This window comes from Nesoenas mayeri (genome assembly GCF_963082525.1).
Source record: "Nesoenas mayeri genome assembly, chromosome: 6".
Classification (NCBI taxonomy): domain Eukaryota; kingdom Metazoa; phylum Chordata; class Aves; order Columbiformes; family Columbidae; genus Nesoenas; species Nesoenas mayeri.
The window spans coordinates 10,010,905-10,029,816 of record NC_137545.1 but is presented as its reverse complement, the minus strand read 5'-3'; the positions used below and the strand labels follow the sequence as shown (position 1 = coordinate 10,029,816).

The following is an 18,912-nucleotide window of genomic DNA, read 5'->3' as shown; positions in this document are numbered from 1 at the left end:
TGCACTTGCTTTTTTTTTCAGTTTGCAGTACATTCATTCTTATCAATCATTTACAAAAGCAATGAGACCAGCTTGAAATACTTCAGTGTCTTGAATGAATAATTTAATGTCCATGTTTCCTTTTAATCTTCTCTTTGTACAGTTACATCCATAGTCACTTTTCTGGTGTTAACTTACTAAACAAATCAACAAGTGAAGTAAAACTTTGCCAATGAGCATGTTGCATATATCCAGACCAAAATGTATTTATTCCTGTGGAACTTTTATCTTGAATTACAGCTTTAAAAGCATCTTTATACCAAACATCAGTTGTATGAAATAAGAATTGTGTACTGGGTTATTAGGAAATACATCTCCCGATGCACAGTTGACTTTCTTCCTCCATTTAAGTTATGTGTGGTGTGTGTTTATTTTAAATAACATTTTTAGGGACAACATTCTCAGCCATCCTTTTTTTCTTCGTCGTTACCGAAGTTAGCACTTGACAAGGGCAGGATGATTGCTTTGTGGCTGTAGCCATCTAAGTTCCTCTGGCAGCTTGTCTTTGTAGCAAAGCAACTGCAGGAGCTTCGATAGCTGCTGCTCTGTCTCTGCTTGTGCCTGGGAGCTATCCTTGCACTAGGTAAAATGTGCAAAGCTCGTGTGCTGCCTGGAGAGGGAAGAACTAATGTTTAAGGTGCAGGGTCAAACACGTCATAACCCCAATATCAAGCTCAGCTGTCTTCTAGTGGCTTGCCCCATTTGGAAATGCAGTGTGGGAGCTACCAGTCTTGTCTTGGTGGACTTTTTCTTTCCGGGGCTCTTCTTGATATGCTCTGAAGTCGGGGTCATGCAGGGAAGGGGGATGTTACCTGGAGGACCCTGGACTTGTTTGGTGTTTAGATGGTTTGTGAGAAGCCAGGCAGGCCTATAGGTGGACAGCAGACTGTCCTGTACTTAAGGAAGGTAAAGCCAGACTGCATTTGACCAGACTATGTAGCCAAACTATAAAGCAAGAACCACTGTGTTTGGTCATCTGTTGGTGAATTGGGTAGTAGCAGAGTCCTGAAGATTTCATGAGCAGAAATGGTAGTTTGACTGTTCTTGGCTTCATTGAGTGCTTTACCTGTCTGGAAGGAAGCTGTTCCCTTTGGACCAGGAGGTCACTAGTGCAGGCACTTGCAACACTCTTGGGGTCCACAAGCATACAGATATTTGCAGAACCATTGAGCACTGGCTCAGCCCCTCTGCCTGCCCAGCACCCCAGCATTAAAAAATATTTTATTAAGAAAATAGAGACTGCAGTGATCAGGTGCAGGGCTCAGCTGGACAAGCCCACTGGCCCCATTTCACATGCTAAGGGCCCTTTTTTGTACCCTCTTCTGCCTATTCCTCCTCTGTTCTGCCTTGTCTGCCTTCCGCTTTTCAGCTGATAGGGTTCCACCAGCCCCATCCAACATCCTTCAATCTTGGATTTGCACCTTTATCAGCCACAGAGTGCCAGTTTGTATGATGTCTTGCTAACCCACCAATTACTGTGACTGACAAGGTGTTTTTTCTTGTCTTTGTCTCCATTACATTTGCCTGCCAGGTTTGAGCCTCTGTATAATTTGTGTGTGGCTTCCCCTTTTTCCTTCATATCCCATTTGATAAACCTGCCCCATCAGATAATGTCTCTGGAATAAACATTCCCACATTCAATATACCCTTATCAATTAGTATGGTTGACCAGATTTAGGTCTCCTCACTCCCTGTTACTGCCTGTCAGTCAGGTTTTCCTTTCTTTTTTTTCTTGTTTATGGCTTCCTCTTTTTCTTATCCCTTTTTGCATAGAAGAGGTCCTTGAGCACAACATTTAAGGGAATGGATGCTTTCTCCATCCATAGACCCTTATAGTTCCTGGGCAAACAAAGCCATGACTCTCTTCTGGAGATCTGAAGCAGAGCCTGATCAAACTGGTGGCTTCTTTGGAGGTCAGTTTGTTCTAGTCTCTGGTTGTGCTGAGCCATTTTAGTAAATTTACCACAAAGTCTTTTCCTAAATCTAGTACAAAGTTTGCCAGATTTCTACCCTTGCTCTGAAGATGGGGAGTCCTGGAGTTATTAAGGTAAAGGAGCTTACAAACTTCAAAGCAGGACTGAGCTTTGTTCTGCAGCTCTAACACCTTTCTGCAGTGCTGAGAGACGGAATAAATTGGTCTGAGGTAGAAACCTTGAGCAAGTGTGTATAGTCTGACATTTATCTGCAGCTGAAAAGACTTGCCATGTGGAAGGCTTAGGCCAGCACAGCTGTAGCTCTCAACTTCTCAATGTATTTTGAGAAGTCACCTTTGGATCAGTATTTCAGAGTTGAAATTAGTTGAGAGATCATGATGGGAGATGAAAAGATTGCACACCATTGGGTTTGGAAGGAAAAGAGGTTTTTTGTTACTCCTCTGGGCTGAGCATTCTAAATCTTTGTGGTGGGGGTCTGTGGAAGGTGGTGTGGTGCTTGGAAGTTCAGGTGCATGTGGTGGCCACCTGAATTGTAGCCAAACAGCCAGCCTATGTACCAGGTTTTCAGGTTTATGCCTGAATTGCAATACTACATGATTCTCTCAAGGCATGCAGTCTTAGTTCAGTGTTGTCTTTGGAGGCCTGAGGTGAAATTTCAGCTGTTTGTTCTGGTTTTGTTTTGCAGCGGGTGTATAGCCTTCCTTTCTTCTTTCTCTGCAGGGAGCCATGCTTTTGGAATAGGCTCTTCTCTTTGTGGAACAGGAATGATTGCCCTGTTTGAAATGCTGTGCTCTTGGCCATTCTTTGAGAGACAGCATTGCTGTTGCCTTACAACGATCATTTGTTTTTCCAGGCTTTTGGTGAACTCCACTTTCCAGAGGTGCTAGGTCTATGTGGTCAAATTAAAAACTCTATTTGAATTGATTAACTGGACCAGTTAATCTTGTTCTCCCTTGCATGAAGTGTTTTTTAGGCCTTGGAAATTATATTTACACAGGAATGCTTGAACAGAACTGAATAATGTGTGTTCCTGTGTCTGGGAAGGGATGCTTTTTGCCATACCATGGCAATATCCCCTGGGAGGCAAGCCAGGGGAAAAAGCTGGAGAGACAAGTGTTGGACATGGTAGAGTTTGAGTTCACAGCACTAGCTGGTTGCCAGCATTCCTTTCAGGAAAAGACCCTTTCCAATATTATTTTGCAAAGTAACATAAAGGGAATTGAAGTACTTGCTGTTAACATAAATGAAACTTTGTTCTGTGATTTGGTGCAAATGAAGTGATGCTCCGTCAAAGACAGTGAGGTATCTAGAGGGCATCTCAAGTGTGTTTGTTTCCAAGGGTGACTTGATAACTTTGGATTCTATAAACTTTAAATCCACTTTTCAGGTTGCACACATTGACTGTCCTTGATACAGAAGGGGACAGAGACCTGAGGGATCAGTGTTTGGGTGTTGCATCTACTGTAAGCTTCTGGTATGCTGCCAGGCCAGCTTCTTTGTACACTGCAGTTGGTGTTCTCTGTGATTGAAATGTTTTTTCTTAATATCCTACTTAATTTTTAAACACGCTGGGTTAGGCTTTGCTCGTTGTATAAAAACGTGGAATAGCACAAGTTCCTCAGCCCACCCATCAGATGGGAAGGGAATTGAACTGAACAGGTTGGCATGTTTTTCTCAAAGCACGTTGACTTGAGGTTCTATCTTGAGTAAGAAAAGACAGAGGAAAGTTTCTTTGTGATATCAAATTAGAGAAAATATTTTCTTTGAATGTTATTTACACGTTTTGGGAATAAATACTCTTTCCTAATTACTTATACTGGATTTTAATAACCTCTCCCTTCCAAGGGCACTAAGTGTCCTTGCTGGTTTTTATCTAGTAAAAGAGATGACGATTGCTCCTTATTTTTCCCCCTATACTATGCCCTTTCAGGTTTCTATGGGCACCATGCGGAACCGAAGAAATGGGAATTTTGAGAGTTCCAGGCTCCTCTATTCCAGCATGTCTCGCAGCACAGATGTGTCCTGCAGTGATGCCGTGAGTATCTGGTACATCCCTGGTAAGCTTGGCTGCTGTCTTGAGAGTAGACACCAGAGGTTATTAATAAGTTCATGTCAGGAAGAAGGATGATGGATTTTTTTCAGTTTTCTCTTTCTGGAGAAGTTTTCCCAGCCAGGGACACTTCCAGCAGTAGCAGCTTTGTTTACATGGAGGAAGCCTAAGGAGGTATTGCATTTCTTTTGATCCCTGTAACTCTTTATTGTGCTTCCTCAGTCGCTTCTGGTTTTAAATCTTTTTTCACATTTCAGTTAGAGACAAATCCTCTGTCGCTGTAAAGAGGAACTCGAGCCTCTTCACGTTTCTTGATGGCAAAGGCAGACAACATATAATTATGTTAAACATCCTTTGAAAAGCCTCAATCATTTGCTGATCACAGCGTTTGTTTGGCAGTTTTCTTGCTTCTGATGGGCTTGCAAGAGTCCTAATGACTCGCTTTTAGGGTTTTAGCAAGTGCTTACCTCTCCCTTTTATATTTTTTTTTTTTGGTCTTGAATCATTGTGGCTTTTACTGGCTAATTATATTCTTTCATTTTCTGTGTTTTGGATATTATACTGTTTCTGCTTTTCTGCTTGGAGTGACTTGAACTGCTGTTTAACTATATATGTTCTGTCAAAAAGGTAAACTAAGCTACAGCTCTATGTCTTCCTTTTTCATCCCAAATTAAATCTTGGTTTACTAATCCAAGCTGTGCTTAAAAACAAACCAACAAACAAAAACCCCAAGCCTCAAAATCTTTATCAACAAGTGAGAAACTTCTTGTTCTGCTTTGCTAGCCTGCAAAGGCAGATCAGGAGTCAATTTGCATCCCCCAGATTTGGAAGCTTCCTGTGCACTTGTGGAGTTTCATGGTTACTATGAGAGTTAATACTTAAACTGGAGAGACTTTGCATTCCAGTGAGCTCACATAAAGCATGACTTCAGCTGTTCAGGTCTCCTGCTGGGGTCTTTTTGTGTTGAATTAAGGTAGCCCCTACCCAAGAGGACATAAATGTGTATGTATATATATGTTTTTTTTTCCTTGGAAAGAGTGTTTACTATATTATTTTAAGCATTATTTAGATGAGAGTTAACTGCTGGTTGAAAAATATCGTCGGTGCTGCAAGTTATTAGAAAACATGGCAACGCATGTCAATAGAAATGTTCTATTTTGAGAAATAGTCTGCAGCTGACCATATTGTGCTGCTGCATTTGTGAAAGGTGTTTTCTAAGTTGGTCTTGTGGATTAAAAACTAAAAATAAGCTCTTCAGCAACTCTTAAGGTATCAAATATGGTTTGCTCTTAGAGATTTTTTTTTTGGAGGGGCAAGCCTTATCTGCTGCCTCCTAAATAGATATTGTGTGTCATAGATATAAAAATACTGGTATCAGATGTTTTTTGGAATGCCTATTTGTGATTTTTAAGTCTTTTGTGTCCTTTTGACTCTCATCAGTACTTTGTAGTTGCCTCCCATCATCCCCTTTGAGAAAGGAGACTTATGAATTCGAACTATTCACTTTGTGTTTAAACTGATTATGCTGTTCCTGAGGTTTCTCATGTTGAATGAGTTATCAAAAGTAATATTTTTCTTTTTGAAGGATTTGGTCAACTTCATTCAAGAAAACTTTAAGAAGAGAGAATGTGTCTATTTTACGAAAGACACCAAGTCAATGTAAGCAGACTTTTTTCCTTGTTCAAGAAGTGTGGGGGAAAGGGGGCTGGGAGCTGATGGTATTTCTGCCTGCAAAGCCATGTGGCAGCGACTGGGGGAAAGCAAACATTTTTCTGATGAGTTTGAATCCAGCAGGGCAACCTCACCTCTGTTTTGCATGCTTGTACAACTCCTTTCATCTTCACTGCTTGTTTACAGTGGATATTTTGCAGGCATGGTCAGAACAGCTGTAAGTCTGATGGTCAGAAAGGCACCCTGGAGTGCTTCTCTCAGCTCTAGACCAGTGTTTTCCAAACTGTTTTGATTGCACACCTCATCAGTAATAATGTTGCAAGCATACCTCCAACATATGTTTATTTATGAACTATACTAATGTGCTTATATTTTGAATGCTATGAAACACATAAAAATAACAAAGGATTAAATGAAGGCAAAATAAACACTCTTTTCATATTTTTTTTGAAGTTCATTTAATACGTCCCCCACTTTGGTGGCCACTGGCCTAGGCTGTCTGGAGTTGGTGAAAACACTAGAAATATATCAGTTTGACTTATTCCACAAGGAACTTAATGCAAAACTAGGGGCCTGACCTTCGTGCTTACTGTCAGCATGCCTTCCAGCAGCTCTGTTAGAGGGCTTTCATATAAAATTCCCTGTTTGAAGCATAACTGTGGCAATACATAGGTGCTTTTAGGGATGCAGTAGCAGCACTAGTATTGGTGTATAACTATGTGTGTATCGGAGGTTTGCAGAACTTAAATTTTCCTTTTAAACCCAATCACAAATTCTATGCACAATTCTTTACAGCAGAGACAGGTGGTTGCTAGGTTTTGCTCAAGGCTGATGTTCTGTTTAGGTATATTATTCTTGCTCCATTTTCAGGCACAATTACTCATGTGATCTAAGTTTGAGGACTATAATATTGCTGCTTTTTCTTTTTTTTTTTTTTCCTGCAATCTCAGAAGACAAGTGATCAAACTAATGCAGCTGCACAAGTCCTAATATAGAGCTCTGAGGGCTTCTCAGTAACTCCATTCTCCTCTGAAGCTGAGAGGAAAAATGCTTTGGAGAGAGAGAGAGAGGGAGGGGAATTAGTTTCATTTCAGAAAGTCTTGAGGTCCTCTTCTGCCATCTCAAATGGGATGTCTGGCAAAGGACCAACAGCGATGGGAGAGCTGGTTCTTATCAGCTTCCCTTCCTACAAGCCTACTGGGAAAGTATTGCACGTCGTACTTGATACTTGCTGGGTTATTTTTTTTTGTCTATCTATTTTTAAGGTAAGCTGGTTTTATTTTAAAGCTACAGCAGAGTAGAAGAAACCATATAAGTTTTTTCTCCTTCAAAGAGATGTGGAGTGACTTGCCTTCACAGGAGGGCATTGCTCAATCTCATGTGCAGTCTGCAAGTGAACTGTGAAGGTCACTGTAAGCACACAAATTTATGCCCTCATCTTGATCATTTTCAGCCAAGGCATTGTTTGATTTGTTTATTTTGCCCTGAATATTGCCAAATTGCACAGTGCTCTTAATAGTGTTTCTTTTGCCTTGTCTCCCCATCTTTTTTTTTTGTGCTGTTATCACAAAATTAGCTGCCAGCTCCAGGTTTGCTGCAGAATGACTCTTCTTAGAAATGTCCTAGTTGAGCAGGAGCTTTGAAGGTGGTTTCAGTTGTGAGAAATTTCTATTTCTTGTTAACCAACTTATCAGAACTTATTTACCTGTGCTCAGGGTGATAACTGTGAGGTTTCATGCCTATTCACTCTTCTTTCAGGGGCAACTTATGTAAGTGTGGATACCCTGAAAATCAACACATAGAGGGCACTCAGATTAATAACAATGAGAAATGGAACTACAAGAAGCACACTAAGGAACTTCCTACTGATGCCTTTGGGGACATTCAGTTTGAAAACATGGGAAAAAGAGGAAAGGTAAGTGATTGTATCAAGGGCATGTGAGAGGCTCTTGTTGGGTAAGCCATATTCAGAGTCCTGAATCCAACGCCTCTGGAAACCCCTGAAAAGCCGGGAAAGTCAAGCTGAAGTTGATTTTATTCTAATGGGAAGGGGCTTCCACAGCTGAAACCAGGACAAGCAGTTTGGCTATGAAGGAGACAAGCCGATTTCTCCCACCTTGATAATAAGTAACAAAGAATAATTGTTTCTGTGTTATTTGTTTCACAGGCTGATGATGGGAGTGAAAAGAGGTTATCTGTTTCCAGACATGACAGCAGAATGGGTGAATGAGGGTGATGCTCAATTATTACTTTTCTTTTTTCATTTAGCTGGTTTTACTGTAATTGCCCATAATACAGTTCAGCACGTCCTGGGCAAGGAGGAAGAAATTTACACTAGATCTGTGATCTCTCTCACAGACTCTGTACTCTGTGTCACTGGGCAGTTACAGTGGCCATTTGGTGGTCCATGTCTACACTGAAAAGTCATGGTGTTGAACAGCAACTTAGCACCATTTTATCAGTCTTAGTGGTGAACCAAACATGATAAGCTGAAGTGCAAGAATGATCAAGCTCCTGATTAAGGTGCATTGTGATTGTCTGACTTCAACGCCAAGATAAAGCTGGGTTTTGAAACAGTGCACCTTTCCAGTGCGGACTAACTTATGCTTTAGAAAGAAAATGGTGTGAGAGTGCACATCAGTGCAACTCTTGGGATGGAAGCATGTGTGATGTGCTTTGCCTTCGGAGGTGCAGTGAGATCCAGAGGTGATATCCAAGTTTGATTTTAAGAGCTCTCTGGAATTTTCTGGGCAAAGCTGCTCCTCAAAGCATGGCCATGTAGAGCAGGTTGCTCAGGCATGTGACCAATTGAACTTTGAGTATTGCCCAGGATGGGGAGGCTATAAACACTGTAAATTCAATGGGGTTGTAAGGTATCCGTGGAACTTAGGAGGTTTTGTTCTGCTTGGAGTGTGGTGGTGTTTGTGTGTTATGGTGTGTGGTTTGTTGTGGGTTGCTTGTGTGTGTGTTTTTATTATTATTATTATTATTATTATTATTATTATTATTATTTCCCCGGATTTTTGATGGGGACAGTGGAAGGGTAGAAAGAAGAAAATAATGTTGCTCCTTCCGGTGATTTATACTGATACTGTGTGAGGAGTCACATGTGGCTGAGCTCATCTGCCTCCTCTAAATGTCTGATATTTACCACCAGCGCAGCTTGCTGGAAACATTCAAAATAAATGAGGAAGATCAGAGCATTCTATGTAAATTAATTGGGTTTGTTTTATGCAAAGTAGCAGAAACAGGAGGCATTTGGGTGTTAGGTAGGACTGAAGGTTTTGAATCACTCTTAAAGAGATCCAGGTACTTCACATATTTGTTGATATGCATATTTTAGCTTCATGCCACTGTGTTGTAAGCTGGTGTGTACCTTTACTGAAAGAAGAAATTATGTGCTCTCTTGCAAAGTTTCTGAGTTCTCGGAGCTTAAATGTTCTTTCCTTACATTGTGTCCCCCTTCCTACCTTGGACATTGGTTTATGTGCCCGCAGTTGTTTCATGAGGAATCTCAAGGCCACTGTTTATCTTTCAGAACATACTTTGTTCAAATGCTGTATGTAAGTCTGTTAATCTATCCCATCAGCACGTTGCCTGCAGTTATGTCTCTATTCCTCATTCTCATTCCCTATATTGCAAGGCACCTGCAATATGTTTTCTTTTGAACTTGTGTACAGTGGGGAGAACTTAAAACTCAAGGTAACATAGGAGTTGCGGACTATTATCCATGAGGGATGGGAGGTTTTAAACCCTGCATTATACCTTTTAGGGTGAATGAGTCCTAAAAAGCCCTGAGCAGAAATATTACATGTGAACAGACCAATAACTTTTCTACATTTAGTAAGTCCTGCTTGCACTTTAATTTTTACATCATTGCTTAAATCTTGTAACATCCAAAGACATTGCAGTTGCTGTATTTTATGTTCTGGTAGCCCTCAATCTCAAAAAAAAAATGCTTCTCCTGAATGCCTTTGAGTTCAGCTGCCGAAAAATACTCGGTGTCACCTGTGTTTGGGATTGGATCGGTCGTTGTTGGGGTGCACCAGCCGAATCCACCAGGAGATGGCACCGTTGTACCTCGGAGAAAGAAAGTGGCTGCAGTGAGGGTTTCCCCAGCTTCAGTGCGAGCCTGCAGAGGACTTTGGAGGTGGCAAGTGCCAAATATAGAGTTGCTGGAACATTGAACGCATAGATGAAAATAAGTAATTCAACTGGGAACCTTAATTGTTGATGTAGCAAAGGTTATCGTACAGATACAAGGTACTTGGTGTACCAGTGGGCTTTAGGAGAAATGCCTTCCAACTACAGAGCTAAAAAGATTTGCTGTGGAGCAGTTAGTGCTTCTGTTAGGGATTTCTGTTCTGTGGGGTATTCTCTCTTGGAAAACACCCAAGGCTTCATGTGGGTGACAATTCTTAGAGCAGAAGCTGTGGGAGTCCCTTAGCTCTCCTGTGTGGGTGCTGGAACCTGCTGGGCTCCTCTGGGATGTGCTGTTCTGAGCCAGATGCCGTAACTGCTTCTCTGAACTCATCCTGGAACAGATTAATATGTTGTTTCATTCAAGTTAAATGCCTCAGTGATAGGACATTTCTTCTTAAAATTAGTCCCTTGGCTTTGCTTTCCTGCATATACTGGGCAGCCTATACAAGGTCTCCTGTGATTCAGGTCCAAGTCACTCCGTTTTGTCCCCTAGTGTGGGTTGTATAGCTATGACTGGCTTCCAAAACTCCATGTTTAAACTACTGACAGTGATGAAATCATAAAGGAGGTCTTAAATATAGCATAGCAAAAAAGCTGGAGAGCCTTTTACAGAAAGGGAGAGATAGTAGGTCCATCTGAAGCCGGTTTATCTATCTAGTGTGCTTTTTGTTATACTTCTACAGTGTCCAAGTTTTACCAGAAGTTTGAAGTTATGTGTTATACTTAAAATACTGTTATGGGTGTATGTTATGATAGGGACACAGTGCACATGGAGCCTGGAATTCATAGCTAGTCAAATTAAAGCTTTAATAATGTAATCAAAATAAGACTGTAATTATATAGTAGTTCACTTATAATGCTACCACTAATCCATAATCCAAGCTATAATTAGCTTTGTTACAGTCAAAATTTTTATACTGTGAACTTCTTTGGTGTTGTGTTCATCCTTCCAACGTTCCTCTGAATTCCAAGGTCAGTACTGTTGCCTGCCTCAGGTGGAAGGAGGGTTCAGAGGCTTCATGCTGACCCTGGCGATTGCTGAAGTGAAAATTTTGATACTGATACTTTCCTCCTTGGTGGTGTTGGAATTATATTTATGGATTTCTTTCAAGACAGTCTGTTTATACTTTTTCAGTGGTTCCAAATTACACAGTTCTTTTGGTTGTATTTGTTACCTCTAAAACTGGATTTACTTGATTTACTGTATTCAAATAGTGACCATTATTGGCCAATGTGATTTCTTTTTACACACTGGGACCTCTCTCTTTTGGTGCCTGCATTCTTCCACGTCACCTTTTATTTGGGTCATAAATAGTTCAATACCCACAGAATAACCATTTGTTACTGTTATAAATTAAAGCAAATTGAATGTAGACAATATTTATCGCACTGCTAGACAACTGCTGTTACAACTATACTTAGCTCAGGCCAAAGGGATCCCAGGAGTCTGCACTCTCAGTTCAGTACAAACCTTGTAGAATTTTACTAGTAATAGCAAAATTCATATTTCTGGGGCCACACAATTTAAATTCTGCCAAATTGAGGATGTATGCAGCAGAAGGTGGCAGTGCAGCCTGAGTACTGCACTACCCACTGACCAGGGTATTAGAGGTGCAGGCTGCAGTTTTGGAGCTGGACTTGGAAACAGTGGAGCTGGGAGATTTTCAGGCCACCAGTTCTATTCCTTGCTATGCTCCTGATCTGACACTGCTGCTTGTGTTCTGCTCACAGTAAGACTGTGCCTTATCTTCAGATTTGAGCAGTGATCTGTCAAGAGAGGAGATTACCTTGCAAGTCCTAGTGATAGGTGTCTGGTTGTAAGGAGAGGATGAAGATGCTTTAAGAAATAAAGATTTAAGCTCTGATACTTCATAACTTCACCCTTTGTCTCCTGGTGTTTGGAGTGACAGTGCACATTAGAGAATAAAATGCCATTCCTGGTCTTTTCTCAGCTACCACTATTTATACCTTGCCGTATTTGTTTCTCTTATTTTTCCTCACCCAAGTACATCCGTTTGTCGTGTGACACGGATTCTGAAACGCTCTACGATCTCATGACCCAACACTGGCACCTGAAAACCCCGAACCTTGTCATCTCTGTCACCGGGGGTGCAAAGAACTTTGCGCTTAAGCCCCGTATGCGCAAGATATTCAGCAGATTGATCTACATTGCCCAGTCCAAAGGTAAAGACCTGTGTATATGTCTGTATTATATTATTGCTGCGTAATGCTGTTAGAGCAGTAGCTCCAAGGGTTGGCAGGGAAGCAGGGCATTTGGTTGGTTTCTGCTTGGATGGTGCACTTGGGTAAATGTGACCTAAAGGTCTGGAAGGGCTAAAGGGCTGTGAGCTAGTCATCAGGATGCTCATGATATCATAAATTGTGTAGTGTATTGTTTGTGTTTAACTGAAGAATAAATGTCTCTTTTGAGGGGACTGGGTTGTGGTACCTTAAAGATAATGCTTTAGGAGGGTGGGTATTCCACTACGTTCTCCGAGGTTATTGCATGTTGTCCCCAGGGGCCTGGATTTTCACAGGAGGCACACACTACGGACTGATGAAGTACATTGGGGAAGTGGTCAGAGACAACACCATCAGTCGGAGCTCCGAGGAGAATGTGGTGGCTATTGGCATAGCAGCCTGGGGCATGATTTCCAACCGAGAAAGTCTGATTCGCAGTGGTGATAACGACGTAAGAAACATATACGGGTTGGTGGGGAAGCAAAGAGGAGGCTTGGCTGTCAGTTGTACAGATTATGTCCCTGACTGACCCCTGCTCTCAGCAGTAACAGTATCTGTGCTAGGCTGATGCTATCAGCGATGTGATGATGAACTGAGAGGTCAGTCAAACTCTTGTATGTCTGGCAAAGCAAACCTCAGCAGGGTGCTTTCCTGTGCAATGTTTATGTAGAAGCACATCTGTCTACTTAGTCTGAGCTACTGTGTCAGAAACAATTCAACCTGGGGCCAGCTTTTCTTTAGTACATGTAGCAGTGAGATAAAAATATCAGGTGCTCTTCCCAGAACAGGAGGAAATGTAAGTGTTCTCGTGTCCAAGATGGTTGCACACATCAGGTCTGGTGGGAAGTATTTCAGCTGTGGGCTTAGTGTGTCTGTGTGGAAATTCAGCTGCTCTAATTTCATGTCTGGTAGAGCATTAGGGAATAACCTCTTCCATAGATATTCCATTAATAGCTGCTGTGAAATAGCCAATAGTGGGGATTCCCGTGGGCTAAGACATGTTGTACGTGCTGCTGCTGTTACAGATCTTGGCCATAGAATCATTTTGGTTGAAAGATAATCTCAAGATCATAGAGTCCAATGACAGATCATCAGTGCTCTTGTCCTATCTGTTAGATATCCTTGTTTTTTGTCAACTAGATGTTACAGAAAATGTTTAAAGCCTATCCTGCTCGATAAATAAAAACAACCCAGTTTGCTGAGGGCTGTAAGGAGGGTTGAGGGTCAAACTAGATGATCTCATGAGGTCCCATCCTACCTCAAAAATTCTGTGATTCACTGAGGCGTTGAAAGTTTGCCGCAGATGGAATTTTCTAGTGACTGAGGAAGCACGCGTTACTTAACAGGACCTTTGAAAAGACCAAACTGTTGCAAATAACTTCCACTGTTCGGTTGCCTGAAGTGAAGTTACAAGAAGATCACCTCAAATCAGGCCACTCTTGTAAAGAGAAATTTTATCTGCAGATATTTATGCTGTGCTCTAGTATGGGGTTTATCTCACTGTCTTCTGCTGCTGTTGGGACTGCCAGTGAGCAATGCCTTGAGTCAGGAAATCCGGACTCCTGACTAAGGAGAATAGTTGACGGCTAAGGAGTTCAGCTGTCAGCAGTTTGTCCCCAAAGGATTGTGCATGCTTTGCTCTTGGATATCTGTTAAATGCTGTGCTTGTGCTTCTAGGGGTACTACTTGGCCCACTACATAATGGATGATCTCAAGAGAGACCCTCTCTATTGCTTGGATAATAATCACACCCATCTCTTACTGGTTGATAATGGCACCCATGGGCACCCAACGATAGAAGCAAAAGTACGAACTCAGTTAGAAAAGTACATTTCGGAGCAGGTTATCCCAGGTATGTGTGGGCATCAGGCTGCAGATGTCCTACTCCTTAGTCCTTGCTTTGGGGCTGATTCCCAGTGATTTTCTGGGAACAGGAGAGTACTGATAGCGTCCCATGAATGACAAGCTGGAAGGGATGGTGTTAACTGTGTTGCATCTTCAGCACTTCAAGGAATAACCAAGCTTCTTCAGACCAGTATTCCTGCCCTCATCTTCCTTTCTGTATGTGATAGTAGTCCTTTGTAGGACATGACAAATAATCTTTTTTGGCTATACACCCCTTCCCTTACTTCCTGCTGGGCTGTCTGTTGGAAGCTGACCCTTTTACATATTTCCCACCTGGCACTGATTTCCAGGTAACTGAAGCACAACTACGCAGCAGCTGAAATTAGGCTTTTCCCGAAATACTTATTTTTGAGTGTGATTGATCTGTCTGAAACCTCCTCCTAAATAATTTCTCCTTCAGACTCTTCTTTGTCAAAATGGAAAAAAAATCAAAAGCCTTGAGAGGAAATTCTTAGTTAAAGATTTTTACCATGTACCTCAGCTGAAGCATACTTGCTTTAGTTATGACAAAGCACCTAGAATCATTATGAAACTTGGTATTTATCTTAAACACTAACTCCTAAAGCTATAGGATTTTTAGCATTCCTTTACAATTTAAAATGTGAAGAGGTTCTGAATCTTAACTTGTGATAAGAACCTTGCACCTAGGCTCAAAATGGTCAAAGCAGTAGGTAAATGCAAGAAAATAACACGTTGTGGGGACTTTGGAGCTAGTGAAAATTGTGATTGTTTGGAGAAAAAAAGCATTTTCTGGAGGAGAAGGGTGTCTGAAGCCAGCTATGCAAAATGTCAGGCAAAACTGAGTTTTCATTACAAACAGGAGAAGCTGTTAATATATATGGCGAAGTCAATAGTAATATTGTCATGTTTGCTTGAGCTGCTTGGAAATTCTCTTATTGTACTTAGGAAATAGAAGTTGTGCAAACTGCATTAATGGGTTGTATCTTTCCCTTTTTTTTTTTCTTTTGGCATGTTTTACAGAATCTAACTATGGTGGGAAGATTCCAATTGTGTGTTTTGCCCAAGGTGGAGGGAAAGAGACTTTGAAAGTAAGTTTATTTCTTTTACTTATTTCCGGGAGTGATAGTAGGGATATTGCTCTAACATTTAAGACAGACTCCTCCACAAGCAGTGTGATAAAGTAGCCAGTCCTATTACTTACTGAAGCTTGATCAGCACTTGATATAGAGATACTTTTTTGTAATTGCGTTTAAACGTATGAAGTTTGTTTTAGCTAAAATTTTCTGTGCAAAGTTCCTGCCTCAGGCTAACATTGTAGAAAATTTTTGACTGGGACAGTTCAGTTGTCTCACTTGTTCCAAAACAAGTCCAGCACAGAAGTGTTTGCTTCTTGTGTTTATTTGAGCAGCAATCAGGAGAATCATGTAGTTCTTGATCCTTTTTATACAAATTTGCCTAAACTTTTGTTTGGGAAAACTTGACTTGCCCATGCTCAGTGGTGGTTAGTGCTTGGACCATACAGGGAAAATCAGGTTGTGTTGGAGATGCCCTGGTCTCTTGGCTGTTTATTAGTGTTACTAGTACATGAAGATATTAGTTTCTGCCTGTTGCTTATTTGCAGGTGAAGCCATTTTCTCAAGGAGTAAACTGAGTCTCTGATTAGCCCACAGTGACACAGAAGGTGTCATGCTTTGGATGTCAGTCCTTGCCATACCTTCTACTTGGCCAGGACAGACTCCCTCTTTCTCAGCATCTGTGACTGGTGCATGACAGGAATAAGCTTTAGCAGAGGAGAACTGAAACTGTTCCGAGCTTCTGTTTTAAACTCTGTTATGTAAAGCATGCACTTTAGCTGGGCCCTTAAGAAAACCACTTGAATCTAGTTAGCAAGAAAGAACATCTTGCTTTTGTCATGGACCCATTGTCCAATATTGTCCAATTTTTTTTAATTCTATTTTTTATTTTTATTTTTTTTTGGTTCTCATGAAACTGTCTCTTCAGGTAGCTGATAGATGTTCTGTTTTTCCCCCGATTAATCCTAACTTGCATTGTCTCCTTCTGTGCAATTTGCTGGCAGACAGTTTATGTTCTAGTGACTGTCTTCTCAATGGTGGAAATGCAAATTAAATAAAAGTCTTCTATTGTGGTCTTTGCAACAGGATGGCTAATTGACTCTTCCATCATTACTTCAGCACCTTTTATTTCATGCCCATAAGCCATGTACAACATTGTTGTATGAGAAATTACTTAAGTAGCTACTTGGAGACATACAGTAGCATTGGATTTGAGTGTTCTCATGATGCTACAGAAGTGATCTCAGCATAAAAGATTGCTGCTTATACCTGCAGCATGTAAAGCCAGAGCTCATGTTCTTAGCTGTGGTGGTACCTGAGCAATGCTGTGTCATGAACCAGCACATAAAACAGTGTTGTGATGTGTGCTGCATGCCATTTCCACTTGGCAATATTCCAGTTGATCTGCTGATCAACTCTAAAGTATGGCAGATGGTGATTTCTGTTCTTCAGTTAATGTGGGGTTCTTCACAGCTCCCTGTTATTAGATGAATGTAGTTTTAGAGAGTTGTCATTGGTGAAGGTATCAGTGTGTAGTAGTCTTTGTTTTTCTCACCTAAGTTAAATCTACGGTTTCTTGGCTTTCTTACAAAATGGTAGGTTCTAATAACACAGTCATGCTTCAAGTGATCACCTTTCCCTCTTTTTCCCTCTTTGGCTCCCTAGTCTATCAATGTGGCCATCAAGAGTAAGATTCCCTGTGTTGTGGTGGAAGGCTCTGGCCGGATTGCTGATGTTATTGCTAGCTTGGTGGAGGCAGAAGGCACTCTTACATCTTCATGTGTCAAGGAGAGCTTGCTCAGATATCTGCCTCGCACCATTTCAAGGCTCTCGGAAGAGGAGACTGAAAGCTGGATAAAGTGGGTAAGTGCGTGCTACCGTGGGGAGCTCGCAAGGCTTGGAAGCAGGAGAAGGGTAATGGAAACAGGAGGCCTGGTGATTTCCGATTGAGGGATGCTGCTATCTAGTGAGACCTGTAAGGACGTACAGGGATCCTTGCCATGACATGTCTATGGGCATTTAAAAGAAATTCCAAACTCTTTTGACTTATAGGGATTGGAAAAAAGGGGTGGTGGGGCTGTGGTCTTTTGGAAAGGCAGCACATGTCTAGGAACAGGAGAACTAAGGCCATGTGTTTTGTTGCTGTCTGTTCCCTGGATGCTTTGAGTGTTTTGGAGCACTGGCTGCTGGATGTGTCTCGTGGCTGATGTGCTGGTTGCTGTTGCGATTCCTTTGCGTGCTCTGTGAAGGTGGATAAATTGCATATTTGCTGAATCAGACCTCACACTGCAAAATCCTGCTGACTCGCTCAGGGGCAAAGGGTTATTGCTGTTACCCCATGGACTTTCAAATTGTAGTGATTGTACTTAAGGATTCTCCCACTTGTTCCAAAAGTTCTTTTATTTCTTCCTGCATCCCTTAAGTGTTGGGCAGGACAGGGACAGATATCCCTTACAGATTAGGAGTGGGATGTTTTAGATTAGAGGCTTACTTTGTCAATGTTTTGCCACAGCATCTGTGCTCCATCTCCATTGGGACTCAATGTTGACTTATGAGTATAGTATACATGGGATACAGCTGAAGGTACAACACTACATACAACAGCAAATGCTGCTTTTGCTATTCTTTGACTCTTTAACCAGAAGTAGAGCCTTCAGGATGTAGTCATTGTTGTGATCCCATATGTAACTGTTTGTTACAGGAGTAGAGTGTTTTTTTTTTTTTTTGGGAGACTGGGAAAACTGGGGGAGCAAGGAGAGCATCTGCTATCTCAAGTTGCATGGCCAGCATCAGGAAACTCTTGTAATTCTCTGGTTACCTGACCTTTGGATGGACCTATTTTTAGATATACTTCTGTTATTAACAGGGACAGAAGAAAATGCAGCTCCAGAAAAATCTTAATGTTCTGTTATTTTTTTAAGCAGTCTTAGTTCCAACAACACTTCAGCTCACTTGAACATTTTGTTACCTTGAGCTAATTGATTTTCTCAGTTAACTGCCCAATGCTTTATCCTGGGGTCTTGTTCTCTTTTTCCTTTCTTGGTTAATTATCTCCTATCTACGCTCAGAGTGAGGAGTGGGCGGTGGCTGTGTATTCAAACTTCAACTGAAGTTCATAATGGGGGATGGAAAATGTTATATTTTTTTATGTACACTTAAGACTTCTTCTCTCAGCTTTCTGCCCCCTCACTCTTCTCTTTTTTTTTTTTTTTTTTTTAAATGGATGTACCAGTGCAAGTTGTTTGCAGGCCCTGGAGAGGCATTCAGACACTCCAACTTCTGTGTGTGTTTTCTTTGATGTGAACCAAACAAATCTTCTGCTTTTGTACTTTAAAGAGCTGTTTACTGGTAAGGCTTCAGTCCAAACTCTTAGTCAGAGCTTAGAAGAATGAGTCCATGGGGGAACCTACAAGTTCCCCTGGGCAACTTGCTCCACTTGACCCTGTTTCGAGCAGCCAGATATCCAGAGCTGTCTTACAATTTCAACAATTTTCTGTTTCTGTAGTAAGCTTACAGGAAATACGGCATGGCCTTCTGCAGAAACAGTCCTGTGGAAGCCTAGTCTGAACTTGCACTTTGAGCTTGAGGGCTGTGGCATCCAAACCTGGAGAGGAAGAACTGTCTTCTGAGCAGAACCTGAGCCTCTGGTTTCCAGCAGGAGCTCTGCACTGGGGGCTGTGGAGCTTTTGAAGGCTATTTTCCCTGTTTGGTCACCTGGCCACACTCTTCACAACTTCTGCTGAGCTGCCTTGGAGTGGACCTTGTCCTTCAGTCAAGAATGGCTGAGATAATTTGTTTTCAGTGTGTTAGAATAAAAGTAACTCCATAAGGTTTG

General features: G+C 41.5%; 1 protein-coding gene across 1 annotated transcript in view; it reads left to right on the top strand.

Moving 5' to 3' along the window:
* Positions 1–3,891: 3,891 nt before the first annotated feature.
* TRPM8 (transient receptor potential cation channel subfamily M member 8) overlaps positions 3,892–18,912 on the top strand; it is a gene marked incomplete at both ends in the record, with an annotated part of 38,308 nt that continues 23,287 nt past the window's right edge. Inside the window, 8 exons of the mRNA XM_080347089.1 lie at positions 3,892–4,008; positions 5,609–5,682; positions 7,453–7,609; positions 11,904–12,081; positions 12,417–12,589; positions 13,816–13,990; positions 15,025–15,092; positions 16,743–16,940. Of these exons, the coding sequence (XP_080203215.1) occupies positions 3,892–4,008; positions 5,609–5,682; positions 7,453–7,609; positions 11,904–12,081; positions 12,417–12,589; positions 13,816–13,990; positions 15,025–15,092; positions 16,743–16,940 (1,140 nt within the window). The remainder of the gene's footprint in view (positions 4,009–5,608; positions 5,683–7,452; positions 7,610–11,903; positions 12,082–12,416; positions 12,590–13,815; positions 13,991–15,024; positions 15,093–16,742; positions 16,941–18,912) is intronic.